General features: G+C 40.8%; 1 protein-coding gene across 7 annotated transcripts in view; it reads left to right on the top strand.

The window, feature by feature from the left end:
• The window catches only part of SIDT1 (SID1 transmembrane family member 1), a 154,742-nt gene that overhangs the window by 116,211 nt on the left and 13,419 nt on the right, over positions 1–25,112 (top strand). Inside the window, exons 18-21 of one of the 7 annotated variants that reach the window (XM_060198355.1) lie at positions 2,723–2,859; positions 4,436–4,544; positions 9,466–9,542; positions 10,705–10,922. In XM_060198355.1, the coding sequence (XP_060054338.1) occupies positions 2,723–2,859; positions 4,436–4,544; positions 9,466–9,542; positions 10,705–10,710 (329 nt within the window). In that variant the 3' untranslated portion in view covers positions 10,711–10,922. Of the gene's footprint in view, positions 1–2,722; positions 2,860–4,435; positions 4,545–5,183; positions 6,334–9,450; positions 9,543–10,704; positions 10,923–25,112 lie in introns of those variants that run through there. The other 6 variants (XM_060198354.1, XM_060198353.1, XM_007516322.3 and 3 more) reach the window with 6 other exon arrangements.

Raw genomic sequence — 25,112 nt, 5'->3', positions numbered from 1 at the left:
GGAAGGAAGGAAGGAAGGAAGGGAGGGAGGGAGGGAGGGAGGGAGGGAGGGAGGGAGGGAGGAAGGAAAGAAAGAAAGAAAGAAAGAAAGAAAGAAAGAAAGAAAGAAAGAAAGAAAGAAAGAAAGAAAGAAAGAGGAAAGATTCCTGTCATCCGGGAGGAGGCATAGTGGATAAAGCACTGGACTCTCAGGCATGAGGTCCTGAGTTCAATCCCCAGCAGAACATATACCTGAGTTTGTGTCTGGTTCCTTATTTCTGCCTATCTTCTTCATGAGTAAATAAATAAAATATTTTTTAAAAAAAGAAAGAGGGGCCGGGTGGTGGTGCACCTGGTTGAGCGCACCTATTACAGTACATAAGGATCCGGGTTTGAGCCCCCAGTCCCCACCTGCAGGGGGAAATTTGCTTTGTGAGTGGTGAAGCAGGTCTGCAGGTGTCTCTCTGTCTCTCTCCCTCTCTATCTCCCCTCCTCCTCTCAATTTCTGTCTGTCTCTAACCAATAAATAAATAGAGATAATTTTTTATAAAAAGAAACTTTAAAAAAAAGAATTTCATTTGTTATTCAAAATTAATAAATGCCATTACTTAAAAATATTTCCTTAAATCTACTCTTTAAAAATATTTATTTATGGGAGTCAGGCAGTAGCACAACAGGTTAAGCACAGGTGGCGCAAAGCACAAGGACTGGTGTAAGGATCCCGGTTCAAGCCCCCAGCTCCCCACCTGCAGGCAGTGAAGCAGGTCTGCAGGTGTCTATCTTTCTCTCCCTTTCTCTGTCTTCCCCTCCTCTCTCCATTTCTCTCTGTCCTATCCAACAATGACGACATCAACAAAAGAATAACTGCAACAATAAAACAACAAGGTCAACAAAAGGGAATAAATAAATAAATAATATATATAATATAAATAATATATATAATATATTTATAATATAATATAATATAAATAAATAATATATATTTATTTATTTATTCTATGCAGTGGTAAGGATCAAAACCTGAACTTCATGAACGCAAGTCTTATGTTCTACCCACTATACTACCTCCTTAGACTTACGTCTACTTCTTAATGAATAAAACTGTCTGAACTTGAGAGCCTGTCTTAAATTACTTACCAGATTTATTCTCCTCTACTTCCCCAGAGTTACCAACTATTATTAATTTGGTACTTACCCCTCCAACTACTCTTACAGTTTTATTACATTTATAGTCTCAATGTTAATTTGTCTTCCTATCTTCTGTAAACCTTTTTTTCATTCGACAACATATTTTCAAAAATTCACCAATGTCTGAGTGGAGGAAATAGCATAACAGACTCTCATGCCTGAAGCTCCAGAGGTCCCAGGGTCAATCCCCTGTACCACCATAAGCCAGAGCTGAACATCACTCTGGTATAAATTTTAAAAAATAAATAGAATTGAATCAAATGTGTCTATTTATTAATTTTTTAAGTTTTTTAATTTATTTTAAAAAGGAGACATTAACAAAACCACAGGATAAAAGGGGTACAACTCCACACAATTCCCACCACCAGAACTCCGTATCCCATCCCCTCCCCTGATAGCTTTCCTATTCTTTATCCCTCTAAGAGTATGGGCCCAAGGTCATTGTGGGATGCAGAAGGTGGAAGGTCTGGCTTCTGTAATTGCTTTCCCGCTGAACATGGGCATTGACTGGTCGATCCATACTACCAGCCTGCCTCTCTCTTTCCCTAGTAGGGTGGGGCTCTGGGGAAGTGGAGTTATTTATTAATTTTTAAGAATTGCCATGTTCTGTAATAAAATATGCCACATTTATTTCCTCAACTGAACAACATTTAGATGTTGTCCATATTTTGCCATTAAAGACAGCTCATTTCAATGTATATACTCTTATTTGTATCTTTTTGTGAACATACAAGAGAGGTTCCCTGGGATAGATAGAAGTAGAATTGTGCTGGTTTCTGTATCTTTGATAGTATGAAAGCCACCAGTTTTCTCTTCAGGTCTACTAGTTCCTATTTCGACTAGCTACCTGAGAGTTCCCATTCCCTCACATCCTCACAAATGTGCTACTGTCAAACATTTCATTTAAATTTTTTTTTTGATTTTCATTTCCATGGTTGCAAATCATGCAGCTAAGTCACATTTAATTTCTGTTGTTTTCCATCCCAAGGCCACAGAGCAGTAATCAATATGGATATATTTACGTATGCTGAAAATGACCTTCAGCACCCCCTTAGAATTCTTTTTTTTTTAATTTAAGAAAGGATAAATTAACAAAACCATAGGGTAGGAGGGGTACAACTCCACACAATTCCCACCACCCAATCTCCATATCCCACCCACTCCCCTGATAGCTTTCCCACTCTCTATCCCTCTGGGAGCATGGACCCAGGGTCATTGTGGGTTGTAGAAGGTGGAAGGTCTGGCTTCTGTAATTGCTTCCCCGCTGAACATGGGCGTTGACTGGTCGGTCCATCCATAGAATTCTTTTCTAGTATTGCCAGGAGGGATTCTTTTGTTATGGCTATTAAATGCCAGCATTTAAACAAAAATAGCGCTGCTAATGAAGCTAGGCAATTATCTGTGGCATCACAAAGGGTGTGTGGGCTTTTTGAATTGGACTATGTGAGGTCTGACTGAAAGATGAAGCCGGCGAAGCTCATTTTGGCAGCATATACTACATGACCTGAAGGACGGAGGTTTCTGTGGCTGATCAGCTCACTTCTCTGTGCCCTCAGACACTTCATTCATGTACATGATCGCTGGCCTCTGTATGCTGAAGCTCTATCAAACCCGCCACCCAGACATCAACGCCAGCGCCTACTCAGCCTATGCTTCCTTCGCAGTGGTCATCACACTCACTGTCCTCGGAGTGGTATGTCCCTCTCAGAGCCCTCAGCCCAGCTGCCAAAGGTGCCATGTTGAGAGGTTTTTAATTATTTGAATTCTTTGTGTTTTTTTTTGTTTTTTTTTTTATTTAAGAAAGGATTAATTAACAAAACCATAGGGTAGGAGGGGTATAACTCCACACAATTCCCACCGCCCAATCTCCATATCCCACCCCCTCCCCAGTAGCTTTCCCATTCTCTATCCCTCTGGGAGCATGGACCCAGGGTCATTGAGGGTTGCAGAAGGTAGAAGGTCTGGCTTCTGTAATTGCTTCCCCGCTGAACATGGGCGTTGACTGGTCGGTCCATACTCCCAGTCTGCCTCTCTCTTTCCCTAGTAGGGTGGGGCTCTGGGGAAGCTGAGCTCCAGGACACATTGGTGGGTTCTTCAGTCCAGAGAAGCCTGGCCGGCATCCTGGTGGCATCTGGAACCTGATGACTGAAAAGAGAGTTAACATACAAAGCCAAACAAATTGTTGAGCAATCAAAAATATTAAAAAACAAAGAATTCATCAATTCCATGAAAAATGATGAATTCTTTCTTTTTTAATATTTTTGTTTATTTCTTTTAATGAGAAAGATGCAGAGAAGAGACAGAAATATCAAAGGCTTGCCCAGCTCTGGCTTATGATGGTGGTAGGAATTGAACCTGGGACCTCCTAGCCTCAAACATGAATATTTTTTGCGTAACCATTAGCCAGTTGTTTGGTTTTTGGACCTCAAGTGAACAGGTCTGAATTAATCATAATCCGTGGTTCATGACAAGTAAGTCTATCGTCCATGCATTGCACTTTACTTAATTTACCTAGTTATTTTTAATAGTGTAATAGGCAACTGTAAAACTATCCCTTGGACTGTTTATAATCTGTGAGATTGGAATAGATATGTACTAGTTGATTATAGAGGCTGGTTTAAAAGAACAAAATCTGGCCATAATGGTTATGCAAATGACTTTCGTGCATAAGGCTCTGAGCTCCCAGGTTCAATCCCCAGCACCACCATAAATCAGAAAAGAGCAGTGCTCTCTCTGGTAAGAAATGAATAAATAAGCAAATAAACATTTCTTTCTAGATGTACACTGATAAGTCTTAGCTGTCTTCTGTTCCTCAAAGAGCATTGGCCCCCAAGTTAAACCTGTTGTCCTTCATTATTGTTTGGCTGCCCCATCGATTGCTTTCCTTTTTCATTTTCTGACCTAGGCCAGTTCACCCCTCTTTAGGCAACCTGGTGCCCCCCCTCCCGGGAGGTCACCATACTGATGCCGAACTTAGTGCGGACACCCGATGGACATAGCGCACTACAGCCCAGAACTCCTGGGCTCCAGGGATCTTCTAGCCTCAGCCTCCCAAGTAGCTGGGACTACAGATGCACACCACCTCACCCGGCCCCTTTTTCATTCTTAGATGGCCGTGTAGTCATTTTCTTTCTTGTCCTGGGTGCAGTAAGATGGAGATGGAGGTTGTACACAGAGCCCTTATGCATACATATGTGAAACAGAATAAATTTAGTAAGTTCTCTGGTGGAAAGATCCAAGGTGAATATAACTTCCATCTTTGCTTCTAGGTGTTTGGAAAAAATGATATGTGGTTCTGGGTCATTTTCTCTGCAATCCACATTCTGGCTTCTCTGGCCCTCAGCACCCAGATCTACTATATGGGCCGTTTCAAGATAGGTGAGTCACTTTTACTCTGTACAAGACACAATGATGAACTTAGTCTGAGAAAGTATTGTCTTCATTTATTCTTGCTGGGTAACTGGTTATTATAAACATATATTCTGAATTCTATGTGTATTTAATATACAAATATATATAAAGATATATGTTTAAAATACACACACATACACATATATATCACATCACTCAAAGAATCCAAGAGCTTCCTCTCTCACATATGATTATAATAAATTAGTCAATGTAAACCCAAGATATCATAAGTAGGGCAGGAAAACATGGAACGGCTCGCCATATCACAACAGTGTGCCTTGCTATCAAAGTCTAGGAGAAGAACCACAAGGAGTGAGCATGAAAGAGCATGAGTCATTAGTTGTCAGTGATACACAAAAATAGACAGGGAGGGAGAAGTTCCCACTCACTCTTTGAGGAATAGTAAATTTATGAATGTGGAGACAGGCAGAAAGATTGTGTTCTTTGTTATGGGCAAACATTACTTTCAAAATCTGAACAAAAAAAAAAATCAAAGTCGTGTTTTGAGAGGAAATAAAATGACTGGTAATTTGCTGATTTAACTGTCCTCTTACAACTCTTTCCTTTTCTTTTCTCTTCCTACTTCTCTGCTTGCCACTGACTCAGATGTGTCTGATACAGGTAATGTTCAGTCGCCTTTTCCCAGGGCTCTAATTGGCTTTCTTTATTTTTCGTTTTCTTTCTTTCTTTTATTAGGTGGTTCACGGTTTACAGTATGATTGCTGACACAGAGATACAATTTCTCATCTCCCCAAGATAGGTGTCTGCAAATTAATCTCCCTCCCAACTTGGGTCCTTTTCCATCATCATATACCAGGACCTGAAAGCCCCTCCCCCATCACTGTCCTCCTTTCCCAGAATCCTTTGCATTGGTGCAGTGCACCAAATCAGTCCATGTTCTACTTTGTGTTTCCCCTTTCTGTTCTGGCTTCTGTAATTGCTTCTCCAATGAACATGGGTGTTGGCAAGTCGCTCCATGCTCCCAGCCTGCCTCTATCTCTGTTCTTGTTTCTTAAGTTCTGCTCATGAGTAAGATTATCCCATATTCATCTGTCTCATTCTGGCTTATCTCAAATGATTTCTTCAAGCTCCATCCAAAACGAGGTGAAGAAGGTGGCCTCATCATTTTTACTAACAGTAGTATTCCATTGTGTATATACACCACAACTTTCTTAGCCACTCATCTGTTGTTGTACACCTAGGTTGCTTCCAAGTTTGGGCTAAGGAAACAAACCCACCCATCCAAAGAGATCTATATATACCCATGTTCAAAGTAGCACAATTAGCATTAGTCTAGTTTGCTTTCTTAACATAGTGCTGGCCTGTCCTGCTAGCTCAGCTCCTGCATACACCCCCTTTCCAAGCTGGGCAGGCCCAATGTCAGAAAAGGGCAGAGAAGCTCAGCGGTGCAGGCGCCCAGACTACAACGTGCTCTTCTGGGTCACTGTATGGCATGCTCCTCTAGTCTTGTGAACTGGTTAAATTAACCCAGGTATTGCCTTGAAGCTTCACATTCACAACAGAGCTGGGTTTGCATTCACTAAAATGCTCATTTGCAAAAATCTTCAGCTTCAAGTGTGACAGGAGTGTAGATGGCTCATAGGCAGCCCGACCTGTGACCCTGCCACATTGTATGACACTTGCAATATGCACACTGAGTGGTAGGGGAACATGATAATCACTACACTTCAGAAGCCTACACACACTTAGTGCTTTCTACAGTCTGTTCAAGTTGCATCTTAAAAATTCTTATCTTTCACTCCCCTTCTTTTTAAAAAATATTTATTTATTTATTTATTCCCTTCTGTTGTCCTTGTTGTTTTATTGTTGTAGTTATTATTGTTGTTGTTGAAGTCGTTCGTTGTTGGATAGGACAGAGAAATGGAGAGAGAAGGGGAAGATGGGGAGAGAAAGATAGACACCTGCAGACCTGCTTCACTGCCTGTGAAGCAACTCCCCTGTAGGTGGGGAGCTGGGGCTGGAACTGGGATCCCTATGCTGGCCCTTGCGCTTTGCGCTTAACCAGCTGCACTACTGCCCAACCCCCTCACTCCCCTTTCTAACCCAAGCCCCTTTGATAATTATTTCAGTGTACAGATGTTCTGGACAAGTTGAGCAGGCCCCAGTATCTCTTGCTTTGATTTCTTTTTCCTTTTTCACTGATGTAAAATAACACTTGTTCTATTAAAGGTTAATATGTGTACAATAGGAAACTGAAAATTACATGAAGCAAAGAATTTCACATCAAAGTCATCCTGTAGATACAGTTTACAATTTGACCTAGGAGACTAGGTCCTGTGTCTACCTATACAACTAAGCACCATTTTTATGTAATTCAAGAGCATATAATTCTGTGTCACGCTTTTCAACACACCATAGCTATTCACCATTTCAAAGTTATACAAGCATTTTGATAACCTAAAGTACACTGTAGCAATTCAGTCTGTAAGAAAAAGAATGTAATCCTGTTTTTTCTTGGCAACAAAAGTTTCATAAACAATGGCAACATGCCTGTGAAAGATAAAGATAATGTCAGTTATGATTAAAATACTACATACATTCACTTTTAATGAATGTTAAATTCAAATGAGACACAGAGCATAGTGTTTGCAAAATATAATGCTCACATAGGACGACCTTCATCCACGTTAGGTGGCACATCATCTAACAAAGTTACAGATACTAGGTATAGGCTCGGGTTCAGGGTACTGGGTACAGGTGTACATGTATTCAGAAGCAAGGGGCAATTTGAGTGTAATAACGTAAAAGTGCTCAGTAGTCCTTGGTGATTAGACTTAGACCCAGTAAACGTGGAATCCTAGTTGAAGTGCCATTTTTACAGGCTAAGATTTCCCATCTTTTAGAGAGATGAGATATTTTAAGGTGGAGTTGAGTACCCTCTAACATCTCTGCTTTATAAAGGAAACACACCTCTGGAATAAACTGGAAACAAAGACAGAAACTTAGTTGATGGAGAATAGAGAGTTTGGCCAGCCACCCTAGTTATTTGTGACCTCTGTCACTTGTGTCCCTCCTACTTGCCTTTCTGCAGTGTGACACATGGATATGTTATATCCTTTCTGATAGCTAAGGTTATTTCTGGTCCCCCTTTTTTTTCTTTTATTAGTGACTTACAAAATTACAGAATAATAGGTGTGCTATTTCACACCATTCTCACCACCAGAATTCTGTGTTCCCATTCCTTCCACTGAAAACTGTAATGGGAAGTGAGGCGGTAGTGCAACAGGTTAAGCGCACAAGGACTGACGTGAGGATCCCGGTTCGAGCCCCTGGCTCCCCACCTGCAGGGGCGTCGCTTCACAGGCAGTGAAGCAGGTCTGCAGGTGTCTATCTTTCTCTCCCCCTCTCCGTCTACCCCTCCTCTCTACATTTCTCTCTGTCCTATCCAACAACAATGACAACAACAATAATAACTACAACAACAATAAAAACAACAAGGGCAACAAAAATGAAATAAATTAATTAATTTAAAAATTAAAAAAAAAAGAAAAGAAAACTGCAGTGATTTTTCCCAAGGTCACAGGTATGGGTTTGACTATTATTTCTATAACTATCTGTCTATATATCTCTCTATTTTTTACAATTTTTTCTATGGTCTTGCCTTCTCTTCCATTTTAAGTCACACCTACACCTATTACTACTTCCAATTTTTCCCCCTTTTTTCCTCTGCTCTCTCTGGGTCTGGATGGAATTGGGATTAAGATCCCTCAGAATCATCTTCTGCTTACATTTCTCCCCCTCTGGGAGTATGGACCAAGAGTCTTTTGGGGGTGCAAAGGGTAATAAGTTTTGGCTTCTATAATTGCTTCTCTGCTGGACGTGAGCATTGGCAGATGGATCCACACTCCCAGCCTGTTTCTATTGTTCCTTAGTGGGGTAGGGCTCTGGAGAGGCAAGTTCCGGGACACATTGGTAAGGTCATCCACCATGGAGTTCAGGATGAAAGCATAGTAGCATGTGCAACTTGGTATCTTAAAAGCAGTAAGTTATAAGGCAGGACAAAATGTTTAACAAATAGGAACCAGAAAGTATGAATAGAGCAGATAAGAATAGGAATTTTAGGGTGATAAGAAGCTAGGAAATGTATTTTAGGTCTGTTTATTGGGGTGTATGATTTAAGTAATTTTTTGCCTGAGCTTGGTAGTTAACATGGAGGTAGATCTGGGAAGATGTAGTCAGAGTTGAGAATAGGGCTAGAAAGGAGGATTAGGGAAGAGAATAGCTACCAAACTTGGAGAAAATATATAAATGCAATCAACTGTTTACCACATTGATCTGACCTGAGGCCATGTATATTCACATTTAGCACAGGAGCCTCTATAACCTCTGAGTCCCTGTTAGTCTGAGCTCACAGTCTATAGTCACAGCTGGGAACGTTCTAGGCTGTATTCATTTCAGGGCCAGTCTTCAAGTGGCAGAGTAGGCTGACCAAGCCTCCCTTCAGAAAGTGTGACAGTCCCTTCCATTGCTACTTTATAGTGAGAGCAAGGTCTGGAGAGGCCCTTGAAAGGGCTTGTAGTGACATTCTGATGGAAGTGACCAGTGATGGTGGAGAAAGCAGTCAGTTAGACGTCTAAGCACCTCATCTCTACAGGGTAGGAAATCCTGATTTGGACCCCAGGTGATGGTGTAGCCTGGTAGTGACCAGAGGCCACCCTTAACTGAGCCAGTTCCTTGCCCCTTTCCAACATTTGTAGTCTAGCACTGTTTTTTATAGCAAATATTTACGACTGATTTTTTAGATACAAAACACTGTTTTAATGAGGTAAAGAGGGCATCACCCTGGTCTTCAAAGCTTGGACCAAATGAGGGTATCTTGTATTATCTATGACTAAGCCTTCTTAACATGCAGTTGTCTCATCAGCAGATTGGGGAATTTTCCGACGGGCCGCCATGGTGTTCTACACAGACTGCATCCAGCAGTGCAGCCGGCCTCTGTATATGGTATGTGTGTGCTCCTGTGTTCCTTGGCCTTCTCCCAGAAAAGGGGGGGACAGCAGGAAGGGCAGGTTCACAACATCACGTATATACTTCATATCAAGAGGACCAGATGTTCCATGGTGGCTGAAGTCCAGTAGTGAGGGAAGAAACATGTTGCTTACTCTTCTCCCCACTTGAAAGAGAAGTTGGAGGGCCAGTAAAATACCTCATATGGACTTTGTGTCTGCTTTGCATATATCTGACCCAGGTTCTAGTCTGACCCCGCACTGCAGTGGAGGAAGCTTCTGTGTTGTGTTATTTTTTCTCTATCTCTCTGTATCTCTGTCTCTCTCTGTATCTTTCTCCTAGCTAAAAAAGGTCTGCCTGGAGTGATAAAAATCCAGTGATGATATATAGATATATATATATATGTATATATAATATATATATCCACTTTTTGTACATAAAGTATCACTATTATATAAAGAAGAAAAACATGAGCTATGATACTCCATAAATTTGACATTCTGTAATATAAATACATTATTGCTGATAAGCTGTATCCTCAATAGTGTTAATACACTGAGCCTTGAATTTTATATTTAAAATAGGACCTAACAGGGGGTCAGGTGGTGGCGCAGTGGGTTAAGCGCATGTGGCGCAAAGCGCAAGGACCAGCATAAGGATCCCGGTTCGAGCCTTCGGCTCCCCACCTGCAGGGGAGTCGCTTCACAGGTGGTAAAGCAGGTCTGCAGGTGTCTATCTTTCTCTCCCCCTCTCTGTCTTCCCCTCCCCTCTCCATTTCTCTCTGTCTTATCCAACAACGAACAACATCAACAATGGCAATAATAATAACCACAACTAGGCTACAACAACAAGGGCAACAAAAGGGGGGAAAATGGCCTCCAGGAGTGGTGGATTCATGGTGCAGGCACCGAGCCCAGCAATAACCCTGGAGGGAAAAAAAAAAATAGGACCTAACTATTTTATCTAGATATATGGTTATCTAGATATATGGTTATCTAGATATATGGTTATCTAGATATATGGTTCTTAGCTTACAAAAGCTAGACCTAAGATTATTCCCATAAAAAAATGTTGAATTTATGAAGAATGGATTTTTGTGAATTTGAAAACAGTTAACTTTTCAAAAATATCAATTTTCAAACATTTACCTTTTTCATAGGAGTAGAAGCTAGCAAGCAGAACAGAAAAATCACAAAAAGTGACACACATGACCGGTGGTTTGTTGCTGACTGATTCTTACTTGATTCTTAAATTTACCACTGTACCACAAGTATCTCAAGGAATTGTCTGAAGTAATATTTGAAAGTTGGGTTCATCTGTGTTTTTGTTTGCTCTTTCAACTATTATGTTTCTCCTTTTCCAAGTTGGCATTTCGTCTATCAGATTAAATAAATTCTTCAGCTGCCTTATTAAGAGTATTATGAGGGTAACACTTTTTCTGCTTTTCATCTGTATGAAAAATGTGTATGTATATAAAAGAAAAATGTGTATGTATATAAAATTGTTGAGCACTTCTTCTTCTTCTAGTGTTTGCCCTTCTTCCGTAGACAGTCAACAGCGTCAGGTTGAGCCTGATGTAAAGTTTCGAGACCTCCTTTGAATCTGGAGAGGTGGCAGTCATTGACTATGTGGGTCGTAGTCTGCCTGTAGCCACAGGGGCAATTCGGGTCGTCTCTGGCTCCCCAGAGGTGGAACATAGTGGCGCACCGGCCATGGCCTGTTCGATAGCGATTGAGGAGGGCCCAATCATAACGTGCTAGGTCAAAGCCGGGTTGACGCTTACAGGGGTCTGTGATGAGGTGTTTGTTCTTTACCTCAGCTGACTGCCAACTCTGTTTCCAAGAGACTGGAACAGAGAAGTTCAGTGTAGGCATAGGGGACCAGATTGGGTGACGAGACGTCAAGCGTTGAACAGGGTGGGCGAAGATATCCGCGTATATTGGCAGGTCCGGTCGAGCGTAGACGTGGGAAATGAACGTAGATGATGCCGCATCCCGACGAATATCTGGTGGGGCGATGTTGCTAAGAACTGGCAGCCATGGAACCGGGGTGGAACGGATGGTTCCAGAAATTATCCTCATGGAGGAATATAATTTGGAATCAACCAAGTGGACATGGGGGCTACGGAACCATACTGGGGCACAGTATTCTGCAGTGGAATAGCATAATGCCAGAGACGATGATCGTAGTGTGGAAGCGCTCGCGCCCCATGAGGAGCTGGCCAGTCTTGCAATGATGTGATTCCTCGCACCCACCTTTGCTGCAGTTTTTATGAGATGTTCGTGAAATGACAGAGTGCGATCGAGAGTAACGCCAAGATAGACTGGCTGGGCTTCATGCCGGATTCTCGTATCGCCAAGCTGCACATTAAGCTCACGAGAGGCCGAGGCATGGTGTAGATGGAAAACAGATGATACCGTTTTTGCAGTGCTAGGGATTAGTCGCCATTTTTTACAGTAATCAGATATCAGAGACATGTCTTTCGTGAGTGTTTCCTCGAGGATGTCGAACTTGGATGCCTGAGTTGCACAGCAGATGTCATCGGCGTAGATGAACTTCCTTGAAGAAGTTTCTGGGAGGTCATTGATGTAAATATTGAATAGCGTAGGAGCCAGAACAGAGCCCTGGGGGAGGCCACTTGAGACAGGTCTCCATCTGCTAGACTTGTCACCCAGATGCACCCGGAATCTTCTGTTTTGGAGAAGAAATGATATAGTGTTGGCCACCCATGGAGGCAGGCATCTTGAGATCTTGACCAGGAGACCACGGTGCCAGACCGTGTCATAGGCTGCTGTGAGATCAACAAAGACAGCACCCGTCTTTAAATTCTTCTGGAATCCATTCTCAATGTAAGTTGAGAGGGCCAGGACTTGTTCGCAGGTAGATCTTCCTGGGCGGAAACCAGCTTGGGCGGGTGATAGGAATTTCTCTGTAAGATGAGAAATACATGACAGAAGCAGCCTCTCAAGGAGTTTGTAACACACGGAGAGGAGAGAAATTGGTCTATAGCTGGCGGCCAGTGTTGGGTCTTTCTTTGGTTTCAAAACCGCTATGATCTTCCCACGACGCCAAACTTTGGGCATAGACTCAGATTCCAAGATGTGGGACAGGAATGAAGCGAGCCACTTCTTTGCTGCGGGACCCAGGTTAAGAATGAGTTCTGGGGTGATGTTATCATAGCCAGCAGCTGTTCCTGGTTTAACCCTCTTGAGCACTGATAATTACTGTCAGGATTAAGATGGGCTGTCCTTGTAAATAAATAATCCTCCAAAGACATATGATTATTTTACTTATAAAACTGTGGGGGAAAAAAATTGTAGAAAAACCAAGCCTCAGTGATAAGCCTGGAGGCAAAAAAAAAAAAAAAAAAAAAAAAACCTAGAAAATTCAGACAGTGGCTTCTCAGTAAGTATGTTACTATGTTACTATGCCTAAGGATCTATGCTCAATCCCCTAGTTCCCACTTTCCTGGAGGGAAGCTTCATCAGCACTAAGGCAGTGCTATAGGTGTCTCTCTTTCTTCCCGTCTTTCTCTATTTCTCGCTCTATTAGAAGAAAAAAGAAGTAGGTGGAAATACTACCAGAAACAGTAAAGTCATCAGGCAGGCACCCAAACACAGCAATAATCCTAGTGGCAAAATAAATGATTAATAATAATAATGTAAAAATGGTACTGTTAATAATTGTATTAGGTGACTGGGAAGGGGACTGATTGAGTGAATAGAGTACATGATTTGCATATGTGGAACCTGGGTTCTACCCCTGACAAGTCAGATACTAGAGTGGTGCTCTGGTCTCTTTCATTCTCTTTCTGTCTCTGTCTCTGTATGTCTCTCTTTCTCTCTCATAAGCTAAATAAATCCCTAGGGGAACTGGAAGGGATAGGTAGAGAGGTCACTTTGGAGACTAGGAAAACTATCAGAGGAGGGGAAGGGATACAGGGATACAGGGTTCTGGTGGTGGGATTTGTGTGCAGTTGTACCCCTCTTATCCTATGGTTTAGTCAATGTTTCCTTTTTATAAATAAATTTTTTAAAAAAAAATTTAAAAAATAAACCCCTGTCAACATGTAATTTTGTAAAAAATAAATAAAATTAAATAAATAAACTTTTTAAAAAGAAGAAAGAAAGAAAGAAAGAAAGAAAGGAAGAAAGAAAGGAAGAAAGAAAGAAAGAAAGAAAGAAAGAAAGAAAGAAAGAAAGAAAGAAAGAGAGAGAGCAGGGGTAGACAGCACATGGTTATCCAAAGAGACTCTCAAACCTGAGACTCCGAAGTCCCAAGTTCCACTCTCCCAAATCACCACAAGCCAGAGCTGAGCAGTGCTCTGGTAGAAAAGAAAAACAAAAAGGAATGTTCTCATAAAAAAAGAAAGAGAATTTCACCAGAACAAGGGATATAAACCAGCACTGCCTCGAACATTTGGCACTCTAATCTTTTTCTTTAGGAGTTGGAATTTGCCATGGTATGCATTTGTTTGATTTTTATGTATTACTTTTATTTTTATTTATTTTTTACTGGATAAGACAGAGAAACTGAGAAAGGCTGGAAGATATTGAGAGGGAGAGAAAGATAGACACCTACCGACCTGTTTCACCACACATGAAGTGTGCCCCTGAAGATGGGGAGTGGGGGATCGAACCCAGGTCCTTGTGCTCAGTAATACGTAGGCTTAACCAGGTGTGACACTGCCCAGCTACCTGCATTAGTTTATTTTATAATGAATAAATGTATAGTTTTATAAATCACAGTTACTGCTTGATAGTTGAAATACAATTTTTCTTTTTTTAGAGTTTATTATTTATTTATTTGCATTATCTTTATTTTTTGGACAGAGACAGCTAGAAACAGAGAGGGAAGGGAGACAGAGAGGGAGAGAGACAGAGAGACACCTGCAGCACTACTTCTCCACTTGCAAAGTCTTCCCCCTGCAGGTGGGGACTGGGGGCTCGAACCTGGATCCCTGCACTCAACTAGGTGCTCATGACATACAATTTTTTTTCTTTTCTTTTTTTTCTTTCTTTCTTGGTTGTTTTTTGTTTGTTTGTTTGTTTGTTTTTGGTTTTTGGTTTTTTTTTTTACCAGAGCACTGCTCAGCTCTGGCTTATGGTGGTGTGGAGGATTGAACCTGGGACTTAAGAGCCTCAGGCAGAAAGTCTCTTTGCATAACCATTATGCTATACCCCACCCGAAATATAATTTTTCTTAATTCTACCTTATCAGTACATTATAAATTTCGACAAATGAGCAGAGGTATGCAGGCCTAGCCATGTCTTGGCTTGCTAGCTAATGACCTTTGTAAAAAGACACACCTTCTCTGAACCACAGAGTGTGGTCAGAACTCATAGTATAGTAAATACCTGCTTCTATCATGATACTTTTTATCAGAAGGATTTTTTTTTTTTGTATAGAGTAATATGGAACTCTTCCAACCCTTTTAATCATGTAAGTACTAAAAACTGAAAGAATTTGAGCTAGAAGGTTTCATTCAGGTAAAAATAAAAAACCCAGGAGCAGGTGTAGATAGCATAATGGTTATGCAAACAGATTCTCTTACCTGGGGCTCCATCAAGTTCCAGGTTCAGTCCCTGCACCACCATAAGCCAGAGTTGAGCAATGCTCTGGTAAAAAAAATAATAATAATAAATTAAAAACCCAGTAGGACCTGTGAGTGCTTTGAGTGTTATGCAGGTGTGAGAGAGAGAGAGAGAGAGAGAGTGTGTGTGTGTGTGTGTGTGTGTGTGTGTGTGTGTGTGTGTTAGACAGAGGCAGAGAGTAGAAAAGACCACAGTACCACAGCACCACAGCACCAATGCACCAGCTTCCTTCAGTGTGGTAAGGGCTAGGTTTGAACCTGGGTTACACACATGACAAGGCAGCACCCATTGAGCTAGTTCACCGACCTTGGTTTGTTTATTTTATCTTATTTTTATTGCCACCAGGTTATTGCTGGGGCTCAGTGCCTGCATTACAAATCCACTTCTCCCAATGGCCTTTTTCTTTTCCTTTCTAATTCTTATTAGATAAGACAGAGAGAAATTGATAGGGGACAGAGAGATAGAGAGAGGGAGAGAAAGACACCTGCAGACCTGCTTCACCACTTGTGAAGCAGACTCCTTGCAGGTGGGGAGAAGGGGATCAAACCTAGACCCTTGCTCTTGATAATATGATCACTTAACCAGGTGTGCCATTGTCTGGCCCCTGATTTTGCTTATTTATATTAGTTGATGTAGGCTGAGTTTTTTTTTCATTTTTTTATTATCTTAATTTATTCATTGGATAGAGACAACCAGAAATCCAGAGGGAAGGGAATGATAGAGAGGGAGAGAGACAGACACCTGCAGTACTGTTTCACCACTTGCAAAGCAATCCCCCTGGTGGAGACCAGGGGCTCGAACTCGGGTCCTTTCCCATTGTAATATGTGCACTCGACCAGGTGCACCACCACCTGGCCGCAGACTTTTTTTCTTTTTTTTTCCCCCCGAAGACTTTTTTTCTTAATATCTTCTTTTTGTCTCTTTTTATTTATTGAGTAGAGACAAGAGAAATTAAGAAGGAAGGGGGAGATAAAAAGAGAGAGGGAAGGGGAGACACTGACAGCACTGCTTCACTGCTCATGAAGCTTTTCCCCTGTAGGTGGAGGGCCAAGGGCCCTCTACATTGTAACATGTGAGCTTTACTAGGTATGCCACCACCTAGCCCCAGGATGACTTTTTTTTTAATAGACTGTTTTTAGAACACTTTTCTGTTTATGGAAAAATTGAGCAGAAAACATAGAGATTTCCAGTGTTGTTCAGTCCACACACACGCACAACCCACACACCTTTTTTTTTTCTCTTATTGGGGGGTTAATGTTTTACATTCAACAATGAATACAATAGTTTGTACATGCATGACATTTCTCAGTTTTCCACATAACAATACAACCCCCACTAGGTCCTCTGTCATCCTTTTCCAGGACCTGTATTTTCCCCCCATCCACCCACCCACCCACCTCAGTCTTTTCCTTCGGTGCAATATAGCAACTCCAGTACAGGTTCTGCTTAGTGTTTCTCCTTCTTCTTCTACTTCTTCTTCTTCTTCTTCTTCTTCTCCTTCTTCTTCTTCTTCTTCTTCTTCTTCTTCTTCTTCTTCTTCTTCTTCTTCTTCTTCTTCTTCTTCTTCTTCTTCTTCCTTCTTCTTCTTCTTCTTCTTCTTCTTCTTCTTCCTTCTTCTTCTTCTTCTTCTTCTTCTTCTTCTTCTTCTTCTTCTTCTTCGTACAGGTTCTGCTTAGTGTTTCTTCTTCTTTTTCTTCCTTCCTCCTCTTCTTCTTCCTCTTCTTCTTCTTCTTCTTCTTCTTCTTCTTCTTCTTCTTCTTCTTCTTCTTCTTCTTCTTCTTCTTCTTCTTCTTCTAGCGTTTGCCCTTCTTCCGTAGCCAGTCAACAGCGTCAGGTTGAGCCTGATGTCTCCTTGTTGCTGGCTTTGAAAGTGACTGGGATCCATGTGGATTCAGTCGGCTAGGAAGGATCGTCAGTTTCCCCAATAAATGGGTACTCACGGGATGCACCACGAGAAGGTCGATCCAATGCATCCCATTTTCTCTTCTGATCTTGTTTTTCAATTTGTGCCTGTGAGTGAGATCATCCCATATTCATCCATTTCTAACTTATTTCACTTAGCATGATTTCTTCAAGCTCCATCCAAGATGGGCTGAAAATAGTGAAATAACCATTTTTAATAGCTGAGTAGTATTCCATTATGTATATATACCACAACTTGCCAGCCACTCATCTGTTGTTAGACACCTAGGTTGCTTCCAGGTTTTGGCTATTAGAGATTGTGCTGCTATGAACATGGGTATACACAAATCTTTTTGGATGGGTATGTTGGGTTCCTTAGGATATATTCCTAGGAGAGGAATTGCAGGATCATGGGGTATCTCCATTTCTAGCCTTCTGAGAGTTCTCTAGACTTCTCTCCACAGAGGTTGGATCAATTTACATTCCCACCAGCAGTGCAGGAGGGCTCCTTTGCCCCCACAACCTCTCCAGCATTTGTTGCTGCTACCTTTTCTGATGTATGACATTCTCACAGGAGTGAAGTGGTATCTCATTGTTGTCTTGATTTGCATTTCTCTGACAATCAGACACTTGGATCATTTTTTCATGTGTTTCTTGGCCTTTTGGGTCTCTTTTGTGGTATTCACCTCTCTTCATTTTTGGATAAAATTTATTTTCATTTATTTTCCTATGGTTGAGTTTGGCAAGCTCTTTATATATTTGTTTACTAGCCTCTTGTCTGATGTATGGCATGTAAAGATCTTCTCCCATTCTGTGAGAGGGGTCTCTTTGTTTGGGTAGTCATTTCTTTTGCTGTGGAGAAGCTTTGTAATTTGATGTAGTCCCATAGGTTTATACTTGCCTTAGTCTTCTTTGTAATTGGATTCGTTTCATTGAAGATATCTTTAAACCATTTTTATGCATAAAAGAGTTCTGCCAATATTTTCCTCTAAGTATCTGATAGTTTCTGGTCTAACATCCTAGTCCTTGATCCACTTGGAATTTACTTTTGTGTTTGGTGAAAAATAGTGGTTCAGTTTCACTCTTCTGCATGTTTCAACCCATTTTTTCCAACAGCATTTGTTGAAGAGACTACCCTCTCCCCATTTAATAGTCTGGGCACCTTTGTTAAAGATTAGATGTCCATAGGTGTGAGGGCTTACTTCTGGGCTCTCAATTCTATTCCACCAGTCAGTGTGTCTGTTCATGTTCCAGTACCAAGCAGTTTTGATGACAATGGCCCTACAATACAATTTGAGATCTGGGAGTGTGATGCCTTCAGTACTGTTCTTTTTTCTCAAGATTGTTTTGGCAATTCTAGGTCTTTTCTAGTTCCAGATAAACATCTGTAGCATTTGTTCTATTCTCCTAAAAAATGTGGTTGGGATCTTGATGGTGATTGCATTAAATTTGTATGTGGCTCTGGGTAGTATATTCATTTTAATAATGTTAATTATTCCAACCCATGAACATGGAATATCTTTTCCATTTATTTGTGTAGTGACTCATAATTTTCAGCATACAAGTCTTTCACTTCTTTGGTTAGGTTTATTCCTAGATATTTTATTGGCTTTGTTGCTATTGTAAAAGAAATTGATTTCTGGTCTAAAATATTGAACAAAATTCTAGCCACCCAGATACAGCAGTATATTGAAAAGACTGTTTATCATGACCAAGTGGGGTTTATCCCAGGGATGCAAGGTTGGTGTAATATGTGTAAATCAATCAATGTGTTATCAAGGTTTTTGATAACTGTTTCAATTTTTTGTCTGTGATTGGCCTGTTCATATTTTCTAGTTCCTCTTTATTTAATTTTGGAAGTTTGTAGATATCTAGGAAATTGTCCATTTCTTCCAGGTTCTCTAGCTTGATGGCATAGAGTTGTTCATAGAAGCCTGACATATGTTGAATTTCTGTGGTGTCTGTTGTGATATCTCCTCTTTCATTTACAATCCGATTTATTTGGGTCTTCTCCCTTTTTTGTTTTGTGAGTCTGGCTAAAAATTTGTTGATTTTGTTCACTTTCAAAGAACCAACATTTACTTTCATTGATCTTTTGTATGGTTTTCTTATTTTCTTTTCTTTTAAATATATATTTATTTATTTCCTTTTTGTTGCCCTTGTTTTTTTTATTGTTGTAGTAATTGTTGTTGTGATTATTGATGTAGTCATTGTTGGATAGGACAGAGAGAAATGGAGAAAGATGGGGAAGACAGGGAGGGGGAGAAAAAGATAGACACCGGCAGACCTGCTTCACCGCCTGTGAAGTGACTCCCTTGCAGGTGGGGAGCCAGGGACTCGAACCAGGATCCTTACTATGGTCCTTGCACTTTGCACCATGTATGCTTAACTGCACTACCACCTGACTCCCAGTTTTCTTATTTCCAATTTTATTTATTTCTGCCCTAACTTTAGTTATTTCTCCCCTTCTGGTTGCTTTAGGGTTCCTTTGTTCTTCTTCTAGGTCTTTAAGATGTGCAATTAGGTTGTTTATTTGTGCTTTTTCTTGTTTCCTAATGTGTGTTTGTATGGCTATGAACTTCCCTTTCAGTACTGCCTTAGCTGAGATTTTGATAGCTTGTGTCTTCATTTTCATAGAACTCTCGAAACATTTTTATTTCTTCCTTTATTTCCTCTTTGACCCAGTTGTTGCTAAGTAGTGTACTGTTGAGCTTCCACATTTTGGAACTATTACTAATCTCCTGTTTACTGTTAAGTGTTCGTTTAATTCCACTGTGGTCTGAGAAGATGCTTGGGATGATTTCAATGCTTGAGAATTTTCTGATGCTGTCTTTGTGGACTAACATTTGGTCTGTCCTTGAGAATGACCCATGTGGACTGGAGTCAAATGTGTATTCCAGTTTCTTGGAATGAATGACTATGGAAATGTCCCATAGTTCTAGTTTATCTATCTCCTCATTTAGCTCTCTCATTTCTTTATTGATTTTCTGCCTGGATGATCTGTCAAGTTGAGAGAGTGTGGTGTTGAAGTCCCCCACTATTACTGTGTTGTTGTTATTATATTGCTATAGTTCTTTCAGTAGATGTTTAATGTATTTAGATGGCTTCTCATTGGGTGCATAGATATTAATATTTGTTAAGTCCTCTTGATTGACTGATCCTCTGAGCATTAAGTAGAGTCCATCCCTATCTTTTTAAATTTTATTTATTTTAAAGTCTATCATGTTAGATAAGAGAATAGCTGTTCTTGCCCTTTTTCGTGGGCCATTGGATTGTATGATAGTTTTCCATCCTTTCACTTTGAGTCTGTGTTTGTCTTGTTGATTTAGGTGGGATTCCTGCAGACAGTATATGGTTGGGTTGTGTTTTCTGATCCATCTTCCTACTCTGTACCTTTTAATAGGTGAATTCAGGCCATTGGCATTTATTTATATCATATATTGAAAATATTTTAATGCCACTATTGTGGATTTTTAGAGTGTTCTGATAAATGGCATGCTAATGGTGATCTGACTCTTTAAAGGAGACCTTTCAGAACTTCTTGCAGGTCAGTCTTGGTGGTAGTTGGTTCTTTCAGCTGTTACTTGTCTGAGAAGGTTTTTATGCCTCCATCTAGTCTGAATGACAGTCTAGCAGAACACAGTTTACTCAGTTGAAAGCTTTTCTCATTGAGCACTCAATAGATATCTTGCCATTCTCTTCTGGCCTGTAGTGTTTGTGTGGAGAAATCTGCTCCTAATCTTATGGGTTTTCCTCTATAGGTGACTTTATTTTTCTCTTGCAGCCTTCAGGATCCTTTCTTTATCCTTATTCCTTTTCATTCTAAATATGATGTGTCTTGGTGTCTTTAAGTCTGGGTTAATTCTGTTTGGGACCCTCTGGGCTTCTTGAACCTTTATGTCTTTTATGTTGTCTATACTAGAGAAGTTCTCAGTTATTATGTCATGAAGAATGCTTTATTCCCCTCCCTCTCTTTCTTCCTCTGGTAAGCCAATAATGCGTATATTATTTCTTTTGAAGTCATCCCATATGTCTCTGTTGTTATTTTTAATATCTCTTAATCTCTTTTTGAGGTCTCTTACTTTTTTCTTAGTTTTCTCTAATTCATCCTCGATCTTGCTAATTCTATTTTCTGCCTCATTTATTTTATTCTCTCTCCCCTCTGCTTTTTTCTGTAGTTCAGCTATTTTGTTACCCTGTTCTGATACTGTTAGCTTCTTCAACTAGTTGTGCTCTTAGCTCAGCTATTTCAGCTTTCAGCTCTCTAATTACCTTGAGATAATTAGTGTTTTCTTCCAGAGTCTCATTTATTCTTTCCCCATTTCTGATGACTTTACTTGCAAACCCTTTCCTCACTCCTGTGACTAATTCCTTAATTAGCATTTGGATGTTGACCTCATTGTTCTGTGCTTCTACCTTTAGGGGGCATTTGGCTGGGCTTTTTTCTTGGTTTATTTCTCCAATGTTTCTTCTTAGTTTGACCATTCTATATAGTATGTTATGCGGTCCCTCTTTCAGTCCTTTTCAAATTATTGATCATTCTTGCCTGTATTGACTTGTGTCTAAGTAAAGTACTTAAAGAGTTCACAGTTGTGGAAATTAACAGTTGTTTCAATATTATCTCAATCCCTGAGTTGAAGCACAGCGCAGTTGAAGTAGCTGTTAAGACATCTTGTTCTTTTTCTTCCCTGTAGTCTATGGGAGCCTGAGGGCCTTTTAACTATAAGTAGGCTTTTTAGCTTAATCACTCACTCCTGACCAAAAGGTAAATCAGGGTGGGGGAGAGATAACACAGTGGTTATGCCCCAAGGATCCAAAGCCCCAGGCTCAATTCAGCTGTTCCTCCAGCAGTAAAAGCCAAGCTGGAAGCACTTGGCCCTGTGAGTTTCCAAACAAGTCCCATTTATACTCTGTGGGTTCTGTGGCAGTTATTCGCCATGTCTCCCCAATTCATCAGGAGAATAATATGGAAAGATTTCCACTATACAGCCCCACCTCTAACCCACCGGGGTGTAGATCTTCTCCTGAGTTTCCTGGCCAGTTCTCTGCCCTCCAATGTCAGCACAGGGCTTCCCGGCTGTTGTTCCAGCCTCCAAGGGGCAGTAGCAATGGAGACTCACAGTTGCATTTCATGAGCCTTAGGGGAGTCCTCTCCTCCCTTCAGCAGACTTTTTGTTAGTAAAACAGACTGGAGGTGGTGCCTCAACAGGTAAACTGCCAGACTGTTACCAGCTACTCAGGAGTAGATATGGGCTTGAACCCCAAGGAATCTCTCCTTAGGCTACTCTCTGTCCACAAGCCACATGTGTTTGCACTCACTGGTGATTTTGTGGGTTCCCAAAGTACTTGTAGTCCTGTCTTATTGTGGTCCCAGGTGGTCTCCTTTGCTATTACTAGTCAAGCAGGTGCCCTGTTCAGCATCCCCCACCAGAGTGCTACATTTATTATATTTGATGAACCTACCTGAATACAACATAATTCCCCAAAATTTGGTGTTTACATTAATGTTCATCTTTGGTGCTATACATTCTGTAGGTTCTGATAAATTTGTCATGGCATATATTCACCACAGTAGGATGACAAAGTAGTTTCACTGCCCTAAAATTCCTCTGTACTCCATCATCAACTTACCCCACCTTTAATCCCCCTTAATTCTGGACCACCAGAGATCTTTTTATTATATCTATTGCCTTTTCCAGAATGTTATAGTACAGCACATATTTTTTCAGGCTGGCTCCCTTCATTTAGTAGTATATCTTATAGTGACCCAAAAGGGCACCAGTGGGTAGAGTGAAGGACTTGCATGTATGAGGTCCCAGGTTCATCCCTGACATCCAATATGCTAATGAGGTGCTCTGATGTGCCCCATCTCATAAAAATAACTAAATAAATCTTTAATAATAACAGTATGAACTACAGGTTCCTCTGTGTCTTTTCATGGCTTGATAAGTGCATATATTTTGAACACTGAATAATATACCATTAACTCAATTACCACATTTTATGTATCCATTCATCAATGAAGTACATCTTGGTTACTCATAAGTTTTAGCAATTATAAATTAAGTTACTCTAAAAGTTTGTGTACAGACTTTTCACATGGATCTATTTTTGCAGCTTCTTTGGATAAGTATCTAGGAATGCAATTGCTGGATTACAGGATAAAAGTATGTTTAATTTCTTTTTCTTCTTCTGTACTACCCTTTTAGCTTTTCTTTATCTCCTTCTTCCTTCCTTCCTTCCTTCCTTCCTTTCTTTCTTTCTTTTTACCTTGCTGGGGATTGGTGCCTGCACTAAAAATCCACTGGTCCTGGAAGCTAATTTTTTTTTCAAACTGACAAACTTCTTTTATTTATTTATTTATTTTTTATTTAAGAAAGGATTAATTAACAAAACCATAGGGTAGGAGGGGTACAATTCCACACAATTCCCACCACCCAATCTCCATATCCCACCCCCTCCCCTGATAGCTTTCCCATTCTCTATCCCTCTGGGGCCATGGACCCAGAGTCATTGTGGGTTGCAGAAGATAGAAGGTCTGACTTCTGTAATTGCTTCCCCGCTGAACATGGGCGTTGACTGGTCGGTCCATACTCCCAGTCTGCCTCTCTCTTTCCCTAGTAGGGTGGGTCTCTGGGGAAGCTGAGCTCCAGGACACTTTGGTGGGGTCTTCAGTCTAGGGAAGCCTGGCCAGCATCCCGATGACATCTGGAACCTGGTGGCTGAAAAGAGAGTTAACATATAAAGCCAAAGAAATTGTTGAGCAATCATGGACCCAAAGCTTGGAATAGTGGAGAGGAAGTGTTAGGGGGGTACTCACTGCAAACTCTAGTGTACTTCTGCTTTCAGGTATATATTTTGCAGTAGTTTATGGATACGTGTGAACATATGCTCTCTCTCACAGAAACTGGTGTATATCTAGGTTTTGGGACTTTGTTAGAAAGTGAACCACCTGAGATGGGATTAGAGTATACTATGAAAGGAAAGGTCTCACCCGAGTAATGAAGCTGAAGGGTTGTCATTCCACACGTGAAGTCTCTGGACACAGTCTGAAGTGAAGCATGTTGAGGTGGCAATCGTTGTGTTGTTTAGGTTGTGATCGGCAGATGCAATATTATTTGATATGGATTGGGTGAGGCATACGGAAAAGTGGGCCCTATCCAAGGGTTCCAGGACTGGGGGAAGTAGAGGCTCTATAGTGGAGATGTGAGTTTCCTGCTGTCTTAGGGTTCAAAAAGACAATCGATAGTTAATGTTATCATCACATTATATGGTAATTGGGTTAACTTTGAAAAGTCCTTTTGTTAGGGTTTGCTGTACAGTACCAAGTATCTTGTATATAGCTGTGCTATTGGTTGCTTCTGATCTACTTGGTCTAGGCTTTTGAGAGAGTCTGCATATCAATTACACAGCCTATATATTGAAAAGATTCAGTTTGTGTTTTGAAAAACTTCGAGACATACAATTAATTTTCCCCCCTCGTATTAATTAACTAGTGATTTATATGACTACATTTTACTAGGAGTGTACATAAACACCATTCCCACCACCAAAAGACTGTGACCCATCCCTCCCACCCACTCCCATCCCCCACTGTCCCAGGAAGCTGCATGTCTGCCCCTCACCACAGGGTTTTTACTTTGGTGCCCTAACTTACAATTTGGTCAGGTCCTGCTTTTAGTTTCCCTTTCAGATCTTCTTCCTCAACTTCTGTTGATGAGTGGGATCATCCCATACTCATCTTTATCTTTCTGACTTAGCTCACTTAACATAATTCCTTCTAGCTCTGTCCAAGATGGGTCAGAGAAGGTGGGTTCATTGTTCTTGATAGCTGCATAGTATTCCATTGTGTATATATACCACAGCTTTCTCAGCCACTCATCTGTTGTTGGGCACCTGGGTTGCTTCCAGGTTTTAGCTATTATGAATTGTGCTGCTATGAACATAGGAGTACACACCTCTTTTTGGCTGGGTGTTATGAAGTCCTTGGGGTATAACCCCAGGAGAGGAATTACTGGATTATATGGAAGGTCCATGTCTAGCCTTCTGAGAGTTTTCCAGACTGCTCTCC

The sequence above is a fragment of the Erinaceus europaeus genome, chromosome 9, assembly GCF_950295315.1.
Source record: "Erinaceus europaeus chromosome 9, mEriEur2.1, whole genome shotgun sequence".
In the NCBI taxonomy this organism is placed as follows: domain Eukaryota; kingdom Metazoa; phylum Chordata; class Mammalia; order Eulipotyphla; family Erinaceidae; genus Erinaceus; species Erinaceus europaeus.
Note: the sequence above shows the minus strand (reverse complement) of the source record. Positions and strands in the feature narration are given on the sequence as shown.